The sequence below is a fragment of the Pelmatolapia mariae genome, linkage group LG16_19 (genome assembly GCF_036321145.2).
Source record: "Pelmatolapia mariae isolate MD_Pm_ZW linkage group LG16_19, Pm_UMD_F_2, whole genome shotgun sequence".
Classification (NCBI taxonomy): domain Eukaryota; kingdom Metazoa; phylum Chordata; class Actinopteri; order Cichliformes; family Cichlidae; genus Pelmatolapia; species Pelmatolapia mariae.
The window spans coordinates 35,127,998-35,146,236 of NC_086241.1; the positions used below are offsets into that span (position 1 = coordinate 35,127,998).

The following is an 18,239-nucleotide window of genomic DNA, read 5'->3' on the forward strand; positions in this document are numbered from 1 at the left end:
GTAGTGATCCCGTATGTGTCAGGAGTATCGGAACAGCTGAGACACATTTTTTCTAAACACCGGATCTCTGTGGCTTTTAAACCCCAAAACACGTAGATGAAGTTTCTCTCACGAGTGTAGGTGAGTATAGGAGAGTATAGGTGATATGTTGACACAGTTATCGGGTTAGTCAAAGCCAAGTCAAAGTTTTTTCACTTTAACAAATATATCAAGTGTCACTGTGTCTTAATATACAGTAGAATGAAGTTTTAACACACTCATCAACACACATCAGTTGTTGACAGTCTGTTTCTTTAAGATATGTCATCTATGCTGTTTGCTTCATTTGTAAATACAGCATCTTCATAGTTACAATCTTAAACTAATATATTATTTTTTCACATTCTTCAGGGTTTAACTCAGCTAACTTGGTCATTAAATATACAAATCAGGCTATTTTGTGTTGTTATTATAATAAAAACACACAAAAGACTCTAAAAGTTTCTAACAGTGCACACCATGTTTGGAATCTTATAACTTATAACATTGTCAAACACTGAAAGAGATGTTTTTCTCTCTCTGTGTGTGTGTGTGTGTGTGTGTGTGTATACATACAAGAAGAACTGCTATGTTCTCCAGCATGTTTGAGTTGTGCATTCGGTAGGTTCTATCTTCCCAGTGACTCAGCACATTAATACATGGCTTCTGCTTCTCCAGAGGCAAGTACATGTAGCACCTACACACACACACACACACACACACGCACACACACACACACACACACACACACACACACACACACACACTGTAAACTTGAAACTTTACAAAAAGAAAAAAAAAATGATACTGTTTCAGACCACTACTGTTAATGATTGTTTTGTTAATATCAATAGGTTTGACTAGGAGTGATTTATTATTATTAAATATTATTGACTCTTCTTTATTAACATCATTAGCACAAGTAACCTAATCCATCCATCCATGCATCCTCTTATTCAACAACCTAAGGGGAGAAGCCCAGACCTCCATCCTCCCAGCCACCTCCTCCAGCTTATGTGAGGAATCACAGAGGCATTAAAAGGCCTGCTGACATGCCCAGAACAGGAGGTCTCAACTGGCTCCTTTCAATGTGGAGGAGTAGCAGCTCTACTCTAAGCTGAACTCCTCACCCTGTCAGTAAGTGAGAGGCCAGGAGAAAGCTCATTTCTGATACTTGTATAGGAAATCTTGTTCTTTTAGTCCCTGCACAAAGCTCGTGACCCTAGGTAATGGTAGGGACGTAGCTCGACCAGTACGTTGACAGCTTCACTTCCACACTCAGCTCACTGACACAAGCAACTGGAGCCAATATCTATCTCTTCTAGCTTTCATTTCCACTTATTCATACTGGAGACAGCCACTGTTATTTTGCTGTTGATGTCTTTTGCTTATATAACAAATAATATGCCTGCTTTGTGCTTTTTGATTAGTTATAGTTAATTTGAGACCAAATATGATGTGTGACTTCCTGTTGGCTGAACCTTTACTGCATGCCATTCACCTGCTCTCTTTCCATCTGTCTATCTGTGCTTTCTAATAAAGGCACTGTTTATGTTTTATTGCAAATTTTAAAAGTAATCCACAGTTTATATTTGCAATGACTGTCCAATGAAAATTAAACATGCTGTCTTTGGTGCATAGAACAGAGTTTCTGACATCCACAAAAACTTTAATATTTTTCAAAGGATCAGCAAAGAGACTCAACCTGTTTCCTTCCACAATGATTGGTTTTTCTGGAGGTGTGGTGGATTTTGAAGTCATGGCAGTATCTTGAGTTTCTCTGGGTAGCAGGGGGGAAGTAGGGCTGTTAGGAGAGGTGCTGAGGAGAGATAACGAGCCGAACATATCACTAGTGTCTGGGATATCCAGCACTCTTGTCATCCTCCGAGGGACTGCAGGACTGCTGACACTGATAGTGGGCTGAGGGGCAGACTCTAAAGTGTTGCCATAGTTACCTGATAGTGGGAGGAATAGTAAATGATAGTTTCATTATCTATCAAACACATAAATGCAAGACTGGTATTATTCTTCATGTTTGGATTATGTGACTAAATGATTAGCAGGACACTAAATTCCCTAACACTCCACACATCCACTTACCGAGAGAGAACTCAAAGCTGATAGGCCTGTCTCCAATTTTCCTGTCAATCACGGTGGCCTCAAACAACGCACCAAACAACAGGAAGCTCTCATTGTCGTCTGCATTAAGCTGCACACAGAAACATCTTGATGTATTAATTTCTCTGAAATTTGCACAATACTCTTTTTGCACATTGCACAACCCACATGGAGAAAGTAATTATCCATCTGGAGACACGGAGGTTTCCAGAATTTTTCAGTGAGGTGATACACGAGGAACCAAGTACCAGCGAGCGGGCGGAAAAACATGAAACCTGGGTTTAATTTTCAAGCTCATGTGCCTTTGTATAGAAAAATAGATGAAAAGTGGCACTGCACAAATGGTAAAACATGTATTTACACTTTTTAATCATAATTATACGCTATTAGGCTATTTATTAGGATACGGCATGTTGCATAAAGTGCATTGAGTCCCCAGGTACAAAAGAGAAGCACTAGAACCAGGTCTTTCACCATATTTTAAAATCTGCATGAAAGGAGAAATCTAAACAATTAAAAAGTGGTTTGAAGTACAATAATGAAGAAAACTAGAAAGCAGCATAAAATTGAAGTATTTGAAGTATGACTACATTTCAACCATACTTAATTACTTTACTAAATGCATTTTTACGCTTCACTATGCTCTCATCCAGAGGGAGATATTACAGGTCAGTAAAACTACTAAAATCATGAACTGTTTGCAAGTCCTGCCAAAAGTCCTGGAATTTTATCTGACTTTAGAAAAAGGCAGCATGGTGTTGCCCCATTAGATGCTTTTCCTCATGTTGTTAACTCAACGGTTTTATGGTTCCCAGTTAGAATCATCTTTTGTGTAATCAATATATTTAGCTTTGGTGGAAGCTCTCAGAATTATGTTCAATTCAACTCAATTGTACTTGTATACTGCCAAATCACAGCAACAGTGGCCTCAAGGGGCTTTATATTGTAAGGTAGACCCTACAATAATACAGACAAAACAGGGAAAACCCCAACAATCATATGACCCCATATGAGCAAGAGCTCTGGCGACAGTGGGAAGGAAAAACTCCCTTTTAACAGGAAGAAACCTCCAGCAGAACCATGCTCAGGGTGGGGCGGGGCCATCTGCTGTGACCGACTATGGCTGAGTGGGGTAAGACAGGATAAAGACATGCTGTGGAAGAGAGCCAGAGATGAATAACAACTCATGATTAAATGCAGAGAGGTGTTTAAACACATAGTGAGTGAGAAAGGTGAGTGAAGGAGAAACATTCAGAATGCTTCATGGGAATCCCCCGGCAGCCTACACCTATTGCAGCATAACTAAGGGAGGATTCAGGGTCACCTGGTCCAGCCCTAACTATATGCCTTAGCAAAAAGGAAAGTTTGAAGCCTAATCTTAAAAGTAGAGATAGTGTCTGTCTCCTGAATCCAAACTGGAAGCTGGTTCCACAGAAGAGGGGCCTGAAAACTGAAGGCTCTGCCTCCCATTCTACTTTTAAATACTCTAGGAACAACAAGTAAGCTGCAGTGTGAGAGCGAAGTGTTCTAATAGGGTGATATGGTACTACAAGGTCATTAAGATAAGATGGGGCCTGATTATTTAAGACCTTGTATGTGAGGAGCAGGATTTTGAATTCTTTGTTTAATATGTGCGTTGAAGGACATGTCCTGGTCAAAAACGACTCCAAGGTTCCTCACAGTGTTATTGGAGGCCAAGGTAATGCCATGCTGAGTAGGCACCTGGTTGTATATCATATTGCTGAAGTTTTTTTTATTTTGGGCCTTTTACAGCTTTATTGACAGATACAGTGAAGAAATGGCAGGAAAGCAGAGGGAAAGAAAGAGGGGAAGAGATGCTTCAAAGGGCGGCAGGTTGGACTCAAACCCGGGCTGGCCACTTTCAGTTGTACGACATGTGGTTGCCTGCTCAATGCACTGAGCTAAACGGCACCCATTGCTAAAGTACAATAACCTCAATTTTATCTGAATTAAGAAGCAGAAAGTTAGCAGCCATCCAGGTCTTTATGTCTTTAAGACATTCCTGCAGTTTAACTAATTGGTGTGTGTTATCTGGCTTCATGGACAGATAGAGCTGGGTGTCATCTGCATAGCAGTGAAAATTTATGCTATGTCTTCTAATGATACTGCCTAAGGGAAGCATGTATAATGTGAATAGAATTGGTCCTAGCATGGAACACTGTGGAACACCATAATTAATCTTAGTGTGTAAATATTGATAAAATACTGGAACACACACACACACACACACACACACACACACACACACACACACACACACACACACACACACACACACACACACACACACAGACTCCTCTTACCACAGGAGGAGGATCCACAGGCAGGACCTCTGCTGCAGCTTTTCCTTTGTCATCATCAGCAGCTCCACCTGTGCCTGCTCCTCCTGCAGGGGTCTTCCCATCTTTCCCTCCAGCTTTTCCTGCTTTAGCATCTTTTATTGGCTTGATTTGTTTGGAGTCTGACCCTGTCCCTCCTGACAGAATCTCAACAGCCAGCTCCATGTAGAGTCGGCCCCTGATACCAACAGAAATCGGGCAGCTCATTGGTTTCAGTTTAATTCAGTTCCATTCCATTCAATTCAGTTTTATTTATATAGTGCCAAATCACAACAACAGACACTTTATATTGTAAGGTAAAGACCCCAAAATAAGTTTTTCTCAGAATGAACAACTTTTAATATTACCTGTACGACACACCTTCTCCAATGCCCTCATTAAGCTCCCCTGTGTCATCACCCAAAGAAAAATTTCGAGCAGAACCATACAGGTTGATCCAAGCAGGGCCAAATGTTGGTAAAAACCCTAGAGAAATAATAAAAACAAGAGAAATAAAAGTCACCATAGATCAACTAACAGTTCCTCAGTAATTCTTGTGTCATGGACTTTGTTTCCTACCTCTGTCACCATCCTGTTCATTGGAGATGCATCTCAGGTCAAAGTAATGGGTTCCAATGGCAACGTCATTCATGCTTCCCTCATCCCAAACCTACGAGGAAAGAGAAGCCAGAATTCTTGAAACATTAGTTTGATATGAGGTCAGTGATTATGGACTTAAACTATGACTCTTTCTAAGTGTAAATTACAGTGAAACTACATACAAACATGAAGTGAGCGTTTCTGCGTTACATTCATACCTGGATCTTCAGTCTCTGACACAGAGGAGGAAACATTTCAGTGAAGACAATCTGCTCATTCCACACCGGATCTGCTGTCGACTTTTGTGTTGATGTGCGACCCTGAAGGGACGGGTAAATGATTAGAACATGGTTTAGATTTGCACAGTGGTGAGCACTGTCACTTCACTGCGAGGGGGCTCCTGGTGCAAAGTGCTTAAGATGTAAATAGTAAAACACTGTATAAATGTGTAATTTTACACTCTAGTGTAAAAGCCTCCCAAATCACCTGCAGAGATACCAGCCCCAGTGACCCTCGGAACAAGGAGGCAGTGAAAAGTAGCTTTTATGTTTAATTTCTAAATATAAATGATCAGTCTTATCTGCTAATAAATGACATTTAACCAACCACTTGTTTGAAGAAGCTGACCACAACATATGGGTCTATGAGTGCTGTGTTTTCTCCTATGAAGGCCTTGGTGACATTAGCCATGATGCTGGAGTTGTTGCGGGGAAGGCCTTCAGCTCGATACACCTTCACACAGAAACGAGCCCACGGTCGTTCAGAAGGATACCCCTCTGGAATCAACAGGTTCCTGAGGATGACAATAAACCATACACTTATATCAAATTTGCTACGAATTATGAGCAACAAGTGGAGGGATGAGCAGCACAAAGGCAAGTCTCATAATAACTTAAGCTTTTGGATATACTGATATCTCACAATACTGATTCCAGCAACCCTTGGACTGGCTCAAAGATGCTCATTTCAAGAGGAGAAAATCCTGTGGACGCCCGGGGCACCTCCTGCACTGCAAACAACAGAGGGTCTAACCAGCGATCCCAACTGTGTTCATCCTCATGAAAGAACTTACTAATTATGGATTTTATAGTCTTATTCAGCCGCTCCCCCAACCTGTCAGCCTGAGGGTGGCAGACGCTGGTCCGAACATATTTAACGCCCAATAATTTGTACAGCTCTTTTAGTGTGACAATGAACAATGTGTCCTGGTCAACTAGTACCTCTTTCGGGATAACGACTCGGGATATGACCTGAAACAGCATCTGGGCCACACTCTTTGCAGAAATGCTGCACAGCGGCACTGCCTCCGGATATCGCGTTGCATAATCCAGCAGAACTAATACAAAGCGATATTTAATACTCACCACAGCACTGAGTCTGCACTGTTAAAGGTTTTGATTGATCTTCTTATAAGCAACTGATTCTGGTGGCTGTATGTTACTGATGCCTTTGACACTGTGGATCATGAGTGGTGGGTGGGCATCACTGTCTCAGCTCTCCAATGGTTTAGGTCCTTCCTCTCTGATAAGTTTCTGTGTCAGCACTGATAGTTTTAGCTGGACCTCGGCTTCCCTCCCTTGGGGAGTACCATAAGTTTCCATTCTTGGACCACCTTTTGTCTTTGTACCAGGTGCCACTTGGCACTATTTTCCAGAAGAACAATATTTCTTTTCATTGTGATGTGGACAACAGTCAAGTTTATTTTTCACGTAAGCACAGTGGTGCTCACAGCATCTCCTTGACTGATTTATTTACATAAATCACATTAAAAAATGTGTCTCAATACGGGAAAGTATGGGAGGATAAGAAGTGCTATACTCTACAACAACTATACTAAAACCTTGATGTTTTATGCTGATGTAAGTATTAGTGATATGGAAATCTCCAATAATGATGTGCATTATTTTCATAGATCATGTGATGTCAACATTGTTAACGTGGACATTTAGAGTAATATATTAATTAATTGTCATTATGAAGTCAAATAATGTTGTATTGAAAAAATGTGTCCCTTAATGATAAATATATTGCTCTAATGTTTGGGAATGATTCAAGAGAAACATTTTCCTAATTCGTCTGACCTTTCACCTCTGACTTTGAAGCATCACATTCTAAAATGAAAATGAAACAGTGTATTTTTTACTCATATGATCGGAGCAACATGAATGAAATCTTTAGCTTCTATAAGCAGTACAAACTTTAGATTTTAAGATATATTCATGGAATTTTGTAACATTGTAGGGCATTGTACTGAAAAAAGTGTGTTTTACAGCTTTCTCCATGCCCTGTCATGTGATATATTATTCAATATAGGTCCACTTTGACTTTTAGCATTTATAATAAAGGTGAAGATCAAATGCTTTGCCAACCAACGGTACTCATGTCCCGCAAAACACAGTATATTGTTTTGATGTTTGAAGATGATCCATAAAAATTGTGGGTAATGTAAAATCTTTGGTGGCCTTGACATTAACCTGATTTTCACAAAAATTAAATCAGCTCGAGCTGGTATTGGTATCTACCATCACACAAAATTTGAAAATGATATTCTAAGGAGCTTGGAAAGAAAAGCGTCTGGACTTCTTTAAGTTGCTTGAAGACGTTTCACCTCTCGTCCGAGAAGCTTCTTCAGTTCTAGGGTCAAATGGTGAAGAGTCCCAGATTTAAGCCCAGTGGGAGTGATATGGAAATCTAAAATAATTATGTGCATTATTATTAAAGAAGTACTGACGCTTTTCTTTCCAAGCTCCTTAGACTACCATGACCTGGATGACTGAGAACCTTCACGGACATATTGAAAATGATATCTTGAAAACTGGATCCTAGACTGAAAACAAACAAACAAACAGACAATTTATGTTTCTTTCTCAGAAATCCACAAAAACATCTGGTCAGTTAAATTATGAATGACATTAAAAAGATGGGTAGATTCATACTTGTCTATCTGCTCCTCAGCATCACTCGCTTTTTGTCCTGGCTGCATGGTATCTCCCTTCGATGAAAGGCTGATGTCACACTTGACATAACCTTTGACCCCAGTGCTAATGTCACCACATTCGGTTAGCATTGCCCACTTATTGATGAACTGGTGACCTACAGGCGTAAGGAAGAGACACTAGTGTGATTTATGAACAGGTAAATTAAATAGATTAAATTAAATAAATTAAATAAATTATCTGAGAAATATATTAATCTGTGCCAAGTTGGCACAAACACATTTCTGTAGAAGATCATTTCATTAGAATTTGGCACTGAGTCTTGTTGTTAGTTTGTTTTTTGTTTTTTGTGACAGGAAAAGCTTACAGTCAAACAGGTCAGAGTTCGTCAAAATGGAAAAGCAAACAGTTTTCAAAGGCTGCTTTGCCTTTATCTTGACCAAACTGCTAAAACTCTCCACTAGAAAAGTTAAGTTACAGACGCTACGTTGCCAAAATTATTCCCTCGTCTGTCTTCACACACCTATGAACTTGAGTAAATGGTTATGGTAAATGGCCTCATTCTTATATGGCACTTTCCTGCTCTCTCGGAGCACTCCAAGCGCTTTACACAACATGTGTCTTTCACCCATTCATACAAGCACTTTTTTCTATGCTAAAGTGCTTTCTATCTAACATTCGCACACACTGAGCAACTTGGTGTTAGTATCTTCCCCAAGGATATTTGGCATGAAGACCTGAGCAGCCAGTGAATGAAACACCAACCTTCCCATAAGTCGATCATCTGCGCTACCTCGTGAGCTACATCCACCCAAAAGTGAGAGACATCCCATTCTAAAACCACAGGGTTTAATGTGGTGTTGGCCCAGCATTTACAGCTATAACAGCTTCAGCTCTTCTGGGAAGGCTTTCCAGAAGAAATGTGTTTGTGTGAATTTTTTGACCATTCTTCCAGAAGCGCATTTGTGAGGTCAGAGTGACACTTCATCCTTAATCCACAGGGTTTAATAGGATGTTGCTCAACCTTTCCAGCTACAGTAGCTTCAACTCTTGTAGGAAAGCTTTCCACAGGGTTTAGGAGTGTTGAGGGTTACAGATGCTAACAGACTCAATAAACTGATCCACAAGGCCAGTAATGTTGTGGGCATGGAGCTGGACTCCCTTAAGGCGGTGTCGGAGAGGCGGATGTTGTCCAGGTGCTGGAGAGTACCTCGCACCCACTCCATGATGTGTTTTCATGAAGTTTTACACTTTATAGTAAAATACCAATCATATATATCTCTGTAATATTCTGGATATTTATAATTGAGCTACTTGTATATAGTAGAGCTATTTCTTATATTTTGCAATGTTGTAATACTTATTTAGTTCATTCTGTTACTCTTTTTATTGTCTTGAGCAACTGTAACCAAGTATTCTGATTTGGATTCTGGGAATTTTTGACTAGTTTTCCAACAACAAATTTGTGAATCAGGCACCGATGTTGGAAGAGAAGGCCTGGCTCACTTTCTCCAGTCTAACTCATTCCAGACGTGTTCTATGGCAGCGGTCCCCAACCTTTTTTGCGCCACGGACCGGTTTATGCCCGACAATATTTTCACGGACCGGCCTTTAAGGTGTCGCGGATAAATACAACAAAATAAAACTAGTACCGGTACCGAAAAAAGAAGATTTATTCATAACACACGTGAAAAGACCCAGGAAAACCGAGTTAACGATAAAAACAATAACAAAATAACGCTGAAAACCGATAAAAACCCTGAAAACCATACATTTCACACCTGAGCCTCAACTCTCGCGGCCCGGTACCAAACGACTCACGGACCGGTACCGGTCCGAGGCCCGGGGGTTGGGGACCGCTGTTCTATGGGGTTGAGGTCAGGACCCTGTGCAGGCCAGTCAAACATATTCATCCATGTCTTTATGGTTCTTGGACCTTTGCTGCCATCTGCAAACTGTTCCTACAAATGTGGGAGCATGAAATTATCCAAAGTGTCTCGGTATGCTGAAGCTTTTAGAGTTTCTTTCAGTGCAACTAAGGGGCTGAGCCCAACTTCTGAAAACCAACCCCACACACTATACCAAACTTTAAACTTGCCACAATGCAGTCAGACAACTCTAGTAGGAAGTCTGTAGCCACTGAATATGCAGAAGGTTGGTGACGTCTGTGCACTATGTGCCTCAGCATCCACTGACTCTGCTCTGTGATTTTATGCAGCCTACCACTTCATGGCTAAGTTGCAAAGTGGAAGCAAATTCCCAATTGCTTCCACTTTGTTATGATAAATAACAGCAAACAGTTAATTGTGGAATATTTAGTATCAAGGAAATTTCATGACTGGACTTGTAGCACCGGTAGCATCCTATCACCTGACCTGCCAAGGGACTATACTGATGCAAATTAACTTAAGCTAACTCTGGTACAATGCACTGAACGGCAACATTTGTGTTAATATTGTACATGATTACTTTTCAAATAAAATGAATGAAGTAATATTGATAATCACGTCTCACACTGGAATTTACTAACAACGGGTTGTTACTTAGAACAACCCGTTGTTTTCTAATGTTTGTAGTCTCCATGCTGATAACTGAATTCAGTTATTTGGATTGGTGTGTATATACGTTTGGCAACATATTGCATATTAAAAATTTAGGATACCTGGCTGTTTGTAGACTGTCCACACATCTAACTTAAAGGATCCAACACAGAAACTCCTCAGCATTTTAGTGTGTAAAACCTGGAGAGAGAATGAAGGCAGAAACTAAAATCACTTAAAAGGTAAACATTGGATTTTTGAACCAATCATTTAGGGATGCCAGAAACGTATCGCTGCAGTCTTTACCCACCGTCAGCTTGATCACTTTGTCGAAGAAGACATCTTTGTGGGCAAAAAAGTCAAACACGAAATACTGATGGAAAGAAATGACAGGACAGGGTGACAGATTGTGTTAAGGCACAGTAAACTATTATACTGAAGCATAGGTGGTTCAAATGGGACGTTTCTGGTCCAGTTCTTTTTGTTTCTTTTTATTTTTTACCTCATTGTAAAAAGGAGCATTGGTTCCTTCCTTGACTGATGTCTGTTTCTTCTCATCACCAATCTCTATCACTATGCTCGGGTCAATGTTTTCCCCCACAAGCTGTCTGGCCTCTGTGATATTAATGGCAATCTATGAGCCAGATAAACAATAGCACGTGTTATTAGAGCATTTGTTCCCATCAGGGTTAAGACAGTTGTCCAGTTTACATTAGAGATGGCACGATACCACTTTTCTATGTCCGATACCGATACCGAAATCATAAATTTGGATATCTGCCGATACCAATATAAATCCGATATAGGGTATTTCATAATCAATAAAACTGTTTTTTAAATATCTTGCTGCATTTTGTATAAATTCATACTCAAGTTTAAACCCCCCCCCCACTAAATCTATTCTGTTAAACCTGTATGCAAAAAATACACTGCACCCAAAATATTTCATAGTTCAGCAACACTGATCAATCTAATAAACTTAAACCTGCACCATCCTTCCTATTCTGGTATTTTAAAGAGTACTTAGCAGAAATATTAAACAACCTAACTAACAGGGTTGCCAACTCCCAGCAAAAAAAAAAAAAAAAATAGGGAACCACCCCCCACCCTCATAATACTTAATTGACGTAATCGACTTTAATTTAAAGCGCGTGTAAAAAAAAATGCACAGAAGTCAGTAATTTTTCTACAATAATTAAATAGATTCAACATCTTTCTTCAATAGAATTGCAAAGGAAAAAGTACTGTAGCTTTCTAGGTTATAAATTTGACTTAATAGTTACTATTAAGATTTCTATACATTTTACATCAGACGAAAACTTTGGGTGTAAGATTCAGATAATTATTTATTAAAAGCTAGACATGACAATTAGAAAGAAAAGTATGTCTTTGTGCCCCCCTTTCCCTGTTAATGCCCTACCTGGCCCCCTGGCTAAACCATGCTAGACCCACCCCTGCACAGTTACCAGCTGTCAGCTGCGTAGAAAAGGATCCTGGTGTAGAAAGTAATATTAAATAAATTCTAACAACAGCTTATCAAGCTTAAACGTGCTGCTGTTGTTCAGCCGCTGGTTTCCTCTTTCTGGTGCAAAGTGGGCGATAAACAAACAAGAGAGACGGACTCGGGACAGAAAAGCCGATCAGCTGATCATTGATCAGTTTCATGATTGAAGTAGCAGCAGGAGAAGGAGGGGGAGAGAGAGGCAGTTGCTCCATGTATCGGTTGTTAACCTCCTAGGACCTGTCGTCTAGTGATGTGCGATACCACTGATTTCCTTTCCGATCCGATACCAAGCAAAATTCTGATCCAATATGATACTTTGTACAAAAACGTATTTTATTTATTGTATCTTTTATTGTATCTCAAATTAATGATTACAGGCAGTGGCGGTCCTAGCCTGTTTGGCGCCCTGGGCGAACACTCCCTCTGGCGCCCCGCCCCCCCCCCCCCCCCCCCCCCCCCCCACACACACACACACACACATATGAAGAGAGAGCGAGTATGCATTGTATGCAAACGGCTACTAAACAGACATCATAATTCGTCATACAATGAGAACAGGACAAATCAACAATTGACACTGACTAATTAATATTAAAATCTGTAACATAATGTATTGTTTGGAGTTTAGTCTGTTACTGTTACTATTTTTACCATTTCTTCTTGGAGGAACTGTAACCCACATAATTCCCTTAGGGATTAAGAAAGTATTCTGATTCTTAATGTTTTAGGATACATGACCTGCCATTATCCAATCACACAGCTGCTTACCTGTATCTTTTGCTCGTTTCTCCTTGTAGGAGCCATAATTAAAGGTATTGAATTTTAATGATCACTGGGTTTTCATTTGTTTGGTTGCTATGGTGATGTGTAACGGGAGTCACGTGGGTGCTAGCGGTGACATTAAGAGGGCGTTGTCAGTCTGTCTTTCACTGGTTTGATTTTGACAGAGAGGAGGGCTGGGTAGCCGTAGTTTTTGTTGACCGCAGCACAACGAGTTTCTCCTTGTTGCATTAGAGCCTGTGATGTTTTAAGAGTTTGAATCGCGAGCCGATCACATTGCTCTGTAAACTTTTCAAGCACTTTAATAAACAAGCAAGCAATTCCACCTCTCGCATTATTGCGTAAAGTTGACAGCGCGTCAGGCAAATAGGCAGGCTCCATCCCCGGCCTCTAGCGACTGTGGAAGTCGCTACACTCCTCCTCTTCTTTTCTCTTTTTTTTAAACTTTAAAAACGGGTTGTGTGTGAGACTTTAAATCAACAAAATATAAAATATAAATGTTAAATTGTTATTGATCCCTTTACCCCTGGTCCTAAAGTGTATATTTATTTTCTTACTCTTAAATATTTATTGTTTGTTTACTTGCACTGTTGTAACTGGAGCCTCGTGGTCTCGTCTCTATATACTGGACTGTATGTAGCGGAGATGACAATAAAGTTTACTTTGACTTCAGCAGCGCGCAGGCGCACCGAGGGCTCTCGCGCTCACTTTTAGCGTATAGAATTTTGAAAAAACATCGGTGCAAATTATAAGTCTGTATCATAATGTCTGGTGTTTTCGTGTTTGGTGGTTTGTTTTTATTTTGTTTTATTTTGCGAGTTGGTTATTAGATGCTGCTCCAGCCAGACAGTGAATCCCCCGCCGCCCTGCCCCCCTGTGCCGAAAGCAGCAGGCGCACCTCGCAAATGGAGGGCGCCCTTACTCCCAGCAAATGGGCGATAGAAAACCGATCGGTGCCTATGCCATTCCCAATATGCGCTGGCATGATGTCGGGGCAGCATGAGTACGAGCTATTTTTTTTTTTTTGCCGATGCCCGTGATGCCGCCCCCCACCACGATGCCGCCCCGGGCAACCGCCCGTGTCGCCCGTATCTAAAACCGCTACTGATTACAGGACATCAGATTACTTGTTCTTATTGCTTAATAATGCAGAATTATCATATAGAAATAAACTGAAGTTGTGCGCTATTTGAACATGTTGCCTGCCTGCAGCACTAAAGGACTCTGTGAGAGACGTCTGTCTCCCCCCAGCAGCACCTGTCCCTCTCCTCCTCTTCAGTTCGCCTCAACATACGCTCGTCATATTCTGTGATATGATTTACTCTGAGGTGTTTGACGAGGTTAGCGGTGTTGCCAGAACACCTCACTTTCTTGCCACATGTATCGCAAACCACGTTTCGGCTGTTTGTGGAGGTAAAATACGTCCACACATGACTCCGTTTATGCTCAGCCATTGTTGTGAGTGCGCACGCCCGAGGCTGCGACACATTTATACAGCCGTATTTCACACATGACTATGAAAGGCGGAAGAGGCAATAGGTCCTTCCAATGTAAACAATCCGAATGGTATAGTTTCTTTCCACTGTGTTCCTGTTAATGATAAACTACAAATTTAACCTAAATTACTAACATATCGATATTTTAATATGAGAATCGATTCTAGAACATAAATGGCTGGTATCGGAGGAATCGATATTTCAGTATCGATCCGCACATCACTACTGTCGTCCACATATGTGGACATCACATTTTGGGTTGTCTACACCAAAATGCTACATTTTGCTCTACAAGGCCTGATATCCACTTACGAGGACATTATACTGTCACTGTTCTATTGAAATTTTAAACAAATATCCTTATATGTGGCTCTCATTTTTCTCAGAAACAAAAATTAGGTAAAAAAAAAAAAAAATCTGGTAATTCTTTGTTTTAACTTTCATCAGGTGCCAAGCAGCCCAAATATCAAAGAGAAATTTAAAATGCATACCATGGAAGAGTTCAGGTCTTAGGAGGTTAAGCTTAACGTGGAAATGCTTTATGAACATTCAGAGATGAACTTACACACTTGCTTTACTTCTCTGGGATAGTTTTCTCCGAGATGAAATGCTGGTTGGCATTTGGTCGCGAGGCTCCAAATGCTCAACCAGACCGCCGACAGGTCTCGCACGCCACAGCCGCTCTATCACGAGACGCATACTGCTCCAACGTGCTAAGGTTATGAGCTGAGTTACGCCATGTCGCTAGTTTTGTGAGATGCTTTTGTGATATTTAATGGATCGGATTACATTTTTTATTTCTCTCCGATCCAGTAATTTAGGTCAGTATCGGACCAAAACGATACATAATATCGGATCGGTCCATCTCTAGTTTACATACAACTGACAATATGAAATACCAGCACTCACATTTCTCAGTACATTAAAAGAAACACATCTAGTAGACTACCAGCGAATTGTGCATGCAATTACCTGGAAGCTCTGGGGTTTCGCTTCACTGTCCTGAATGCGAGTATTCAGTTTGGACCTATGGAAAGAGAGTCAGAGACAAATGAGGTTATTGCTAGTAGAGAAACACAGTTCAGGTGTATTTAGGGCTACGGTTACTTCTCTAATTGGCTATTGTTTCTACAATTAAATATTACAGTTAAGGAAATAATTATTTGATCACCTGCTGAATTTTTAAGTTGGCTTACTTCCAAAAAATGTAAAATTTCCAATTTTTATAGTATTTTCATTTTGATGGAGAAGGACATCAACCAAAACTCCAGAAAAACATTAGATAAATGTAAAGTAAGACTATAATTAGCTAAGAGGGCTGAGTCAAGCGACGGGTTTTTAAGTAATGGTTTAACTACCGCCAGCTTGAAGGCCCGTGGTACGTAGCTGATATCATAGACAGGCTGATCATATTTAAGATTAACTATTGGTAGGACGTCTTTGATCAGTCTTGAAATGGAGTCTGAAAGACTCCACTGCTATCCTCTGTGCTGTTGCAAGCTGGGCAGCACGTTGAGGGTCACTAAGATACTCAAAAAAAATTATCCTTAAGGACAGTAACCCTTTGGGGGTGGAGCTGGATTCTCTAACAGCAGCGCTGCAGAGGGCAATGTTGTCCAGGATAAGAACAATGCTGGACAATACCTCCCACCCACCACACGAAGGTTTGTGGCGGAGCTGAAGCTTCGAGTTGCAGAGCAGCTTTCAAGAAGTCTACAGGATTTAGAGAGTATCTGTAGAGAGAGGAGTTGGCTAAAATCCCTCCTGGGATGGATGCAAACCTGGTGACCAACTACAAGAAACACTATACCACTGTGCATACCAACAATTTATAACTTTTATGTTATAAAATTAAACTACCATGAAATTAGAGACTGTTCATTTCTTTCTCAGAGAGCTAGCTTATAAATTCAGTGGGAGAGGAAATGATTATTTCCCCCACTGTCAGGTTCATAACATCTTCTTTTACTGACCCAGTTCCAACCCCAAAATGTTGTTACCACCAGTCACCACTGACGCATTATATGTTTTCCTAGAAGTGTTACTGTGGAAACACCTGTCTGGACAGAGATAATCTGAGTGGTACTGTAAGCATGAAAACTCATACCTGTTGGTGTTCGGGATTGTTCTGGTTCTTGCTGCAGATTTTTTTGGTTTATCGTCAGTGTTTTCTCCCTCCAGTAGGAGAGAAGCTTCAGGAGGGGCCTCCACCTCACTGTCTATAAGCATAAACAAACAATTTCAGGATTCTTTCCTGACTGAAAAGATCTTAAAGGCCAAGTAGTAATAGTTTGGTGGAATTGTGCATGAAAAATGCGAAACCATGTGCATGTATATGCATGAGTGCCCCCATCCCTTTTCCTTTCTCTCTGGCCACATGTCCTTATTAGTTTATTGTAATGCTTTCATTTGATTCAGTTCTGCTGCCTATTATTCAATTAATTTAGTCTTTTTGAAAAATAACCCTAAAGCTGCTCGTGGTATTTTCAATTCCTTCTTATTTTTGTAATTCATTTGTGGATCTTAAACGTTTAGAGATGAAAGTTCTCAGGTTTTCGAGTTTTGCATCTGTTCAAAATGTAAGTGAAAAATTTAAAATGTAATTTTTTGTGTAAATTTTAAATTAATTTTAAAGTAATTTAAATTTTGAACTCAGTCTATTATTTTTGGATCAGCTTGGATCAGGATTCTTTGAAAATTTAGATTTTCCTAAAGGTGAAGTGAGTATATTTCTTTTCTATTCTTTTTAATGCTGGATTAAGAAGGCAGCCATCACCCATCTTTAACGCACGCAAGATGATATGAAAGATACGTACATAAAAGTCACAGTAGTACAAGTATTTCCAAGTAAAAGAGAGTAAACATCAGACAGTGGTTATTGTAGTGCTATTATACAGTTGTACATCAGTCACCGTAATGTTGGCTTTTGAACTGTGTGATAATAACAATATGAAGTATGTGTTTTATTTATAGCTGAGATATTGCATATACTGTGAACAGCAGATGATAATGAAATCCTCCTCAAACCACTTGTAACACACAGTTAATTCTAAAACTGAAACATGAATATGACAACTACTTTTTAAAAAGGAATTTAGGAGAAAAAAACCTCATAATTAAAAATCATAACACTAGATTTGTTATAGTAATTCAACTCCCTACTTATTGAGTTTAAAGCTGTCTGTCATGGTACTGAAATAGACAAGAAACATGTTATATTTTGAGATGGATTTTATTTGATTGTTAATTTGAAACCTAAAAGGAGTTTGTGCGTCTGTTTTATTTATAAAAGACCAAAAGCTGCTGCACACGTTTTTAATTATTGAGCTCACTCTCTCTCTGCGTGTGTGTGTGTTTACCATGTCAGCACCAATGACGGTATAAAAGGTGGATGACGTAGCTGCACTTCCACCTACTGTATAAAAATAAAGCCAAAGTCCCTCCTGTCTCCTATTTCTAACCTCTTTCCATTGACCTTAAGAAAAAATGGGTAGGAGAACTGACAAGGACTTAGAAAAAGAGAATAGCGCTGAGAAGTCGACCTTACATTTGTGTCTTCTTAACAATGTGATGTTCAGATGTGCGTTAATCAAACAGTTTATAAAAAATATCAGCAGGTTATGGCCTTAAATGGAATATGTGTAAAGGTCTGTTTTTCGTTTATTGATATAAGCCTGTACAGCTACAGCTAGTGTCCAGTAGAGGGCTCTGTCGCTTAGTTAGCGGCAAGCTGCACTTCCAGCTCAGACTGGATTTTGTGGCGCACATGTGCCGGTAGGCAGCTCTCAATGAAGCGGGAAGCAGCATGATACCGGACTCTCACGACATTAACAAATTGCAGCCCTTGGAATGCAGAGCGAGGTACATGTTTTAAGTTGTATTTGAATGCTTAGTTGATATTTTGTTGT

At 40.1% G+C, this 18,239-nt stretch overlaps 1 protein-coding gene across 1 annotated transcript in view; it reads right to left on the bottom strand.

Moving 5' to 3' along the window:
- The window catches only part of fer1l6 (fer-1 like family member 6), a 56,470-nt gene that overhangs the window by 30,287 nt on the left and 7,944 nt on the right, over positions 1-18,239 (bottom strand). Inside the window, exons 2-15 of the mRNA XM_063497649.1 lie at positions 16,439-16,550; positions 15,304-15,358; positions 11,054-11,185; positions 10,862-10,924; positions 10,674-10,752; positions 8,012-8,168; positions 5,682-5,868; positions 5,294-5,395; positions 5,055-5,145; positions 4,844-4,961; positions 4,448-4,674; positions 2,119-2,217; positions 1,724-1,973; positions 595-715 (exon numbers count right to left, since the gene is read on the bottom strand). Coding sequence (XP_063353719.1) covers positions 595-715; positions 1,724-1,973; positions 2,119-2,217; positions 4,448-4,674; positions 4,844-4,961; positions 5,055-5,145; positions 5,294-5,395; positions 5,682-5,868; positions 8,012-8,168; positions 10,674-10,752; positions 10,862-10,924; positions 11,054-11,185; positions 15,304-15,358; positions 16,439-16,550 — 1,793 coding nt within the window. The remainder of the gene's footprint in view (positions 1-594; positions 716-1,723; positions 1,974-2,118; positions 2,218-4,447; positions 4,675-4,843; positions 4,962-5,054; positions 5,146-5,293; positions 5,396-5,681; positions 5,869-8,011; positions 8,169-10,673; positions 10,753-10,861; positions 10,925-11,053; positions 11,186-15,303; positions 15,359-16,438; positions 16,551-18,239) is intronic.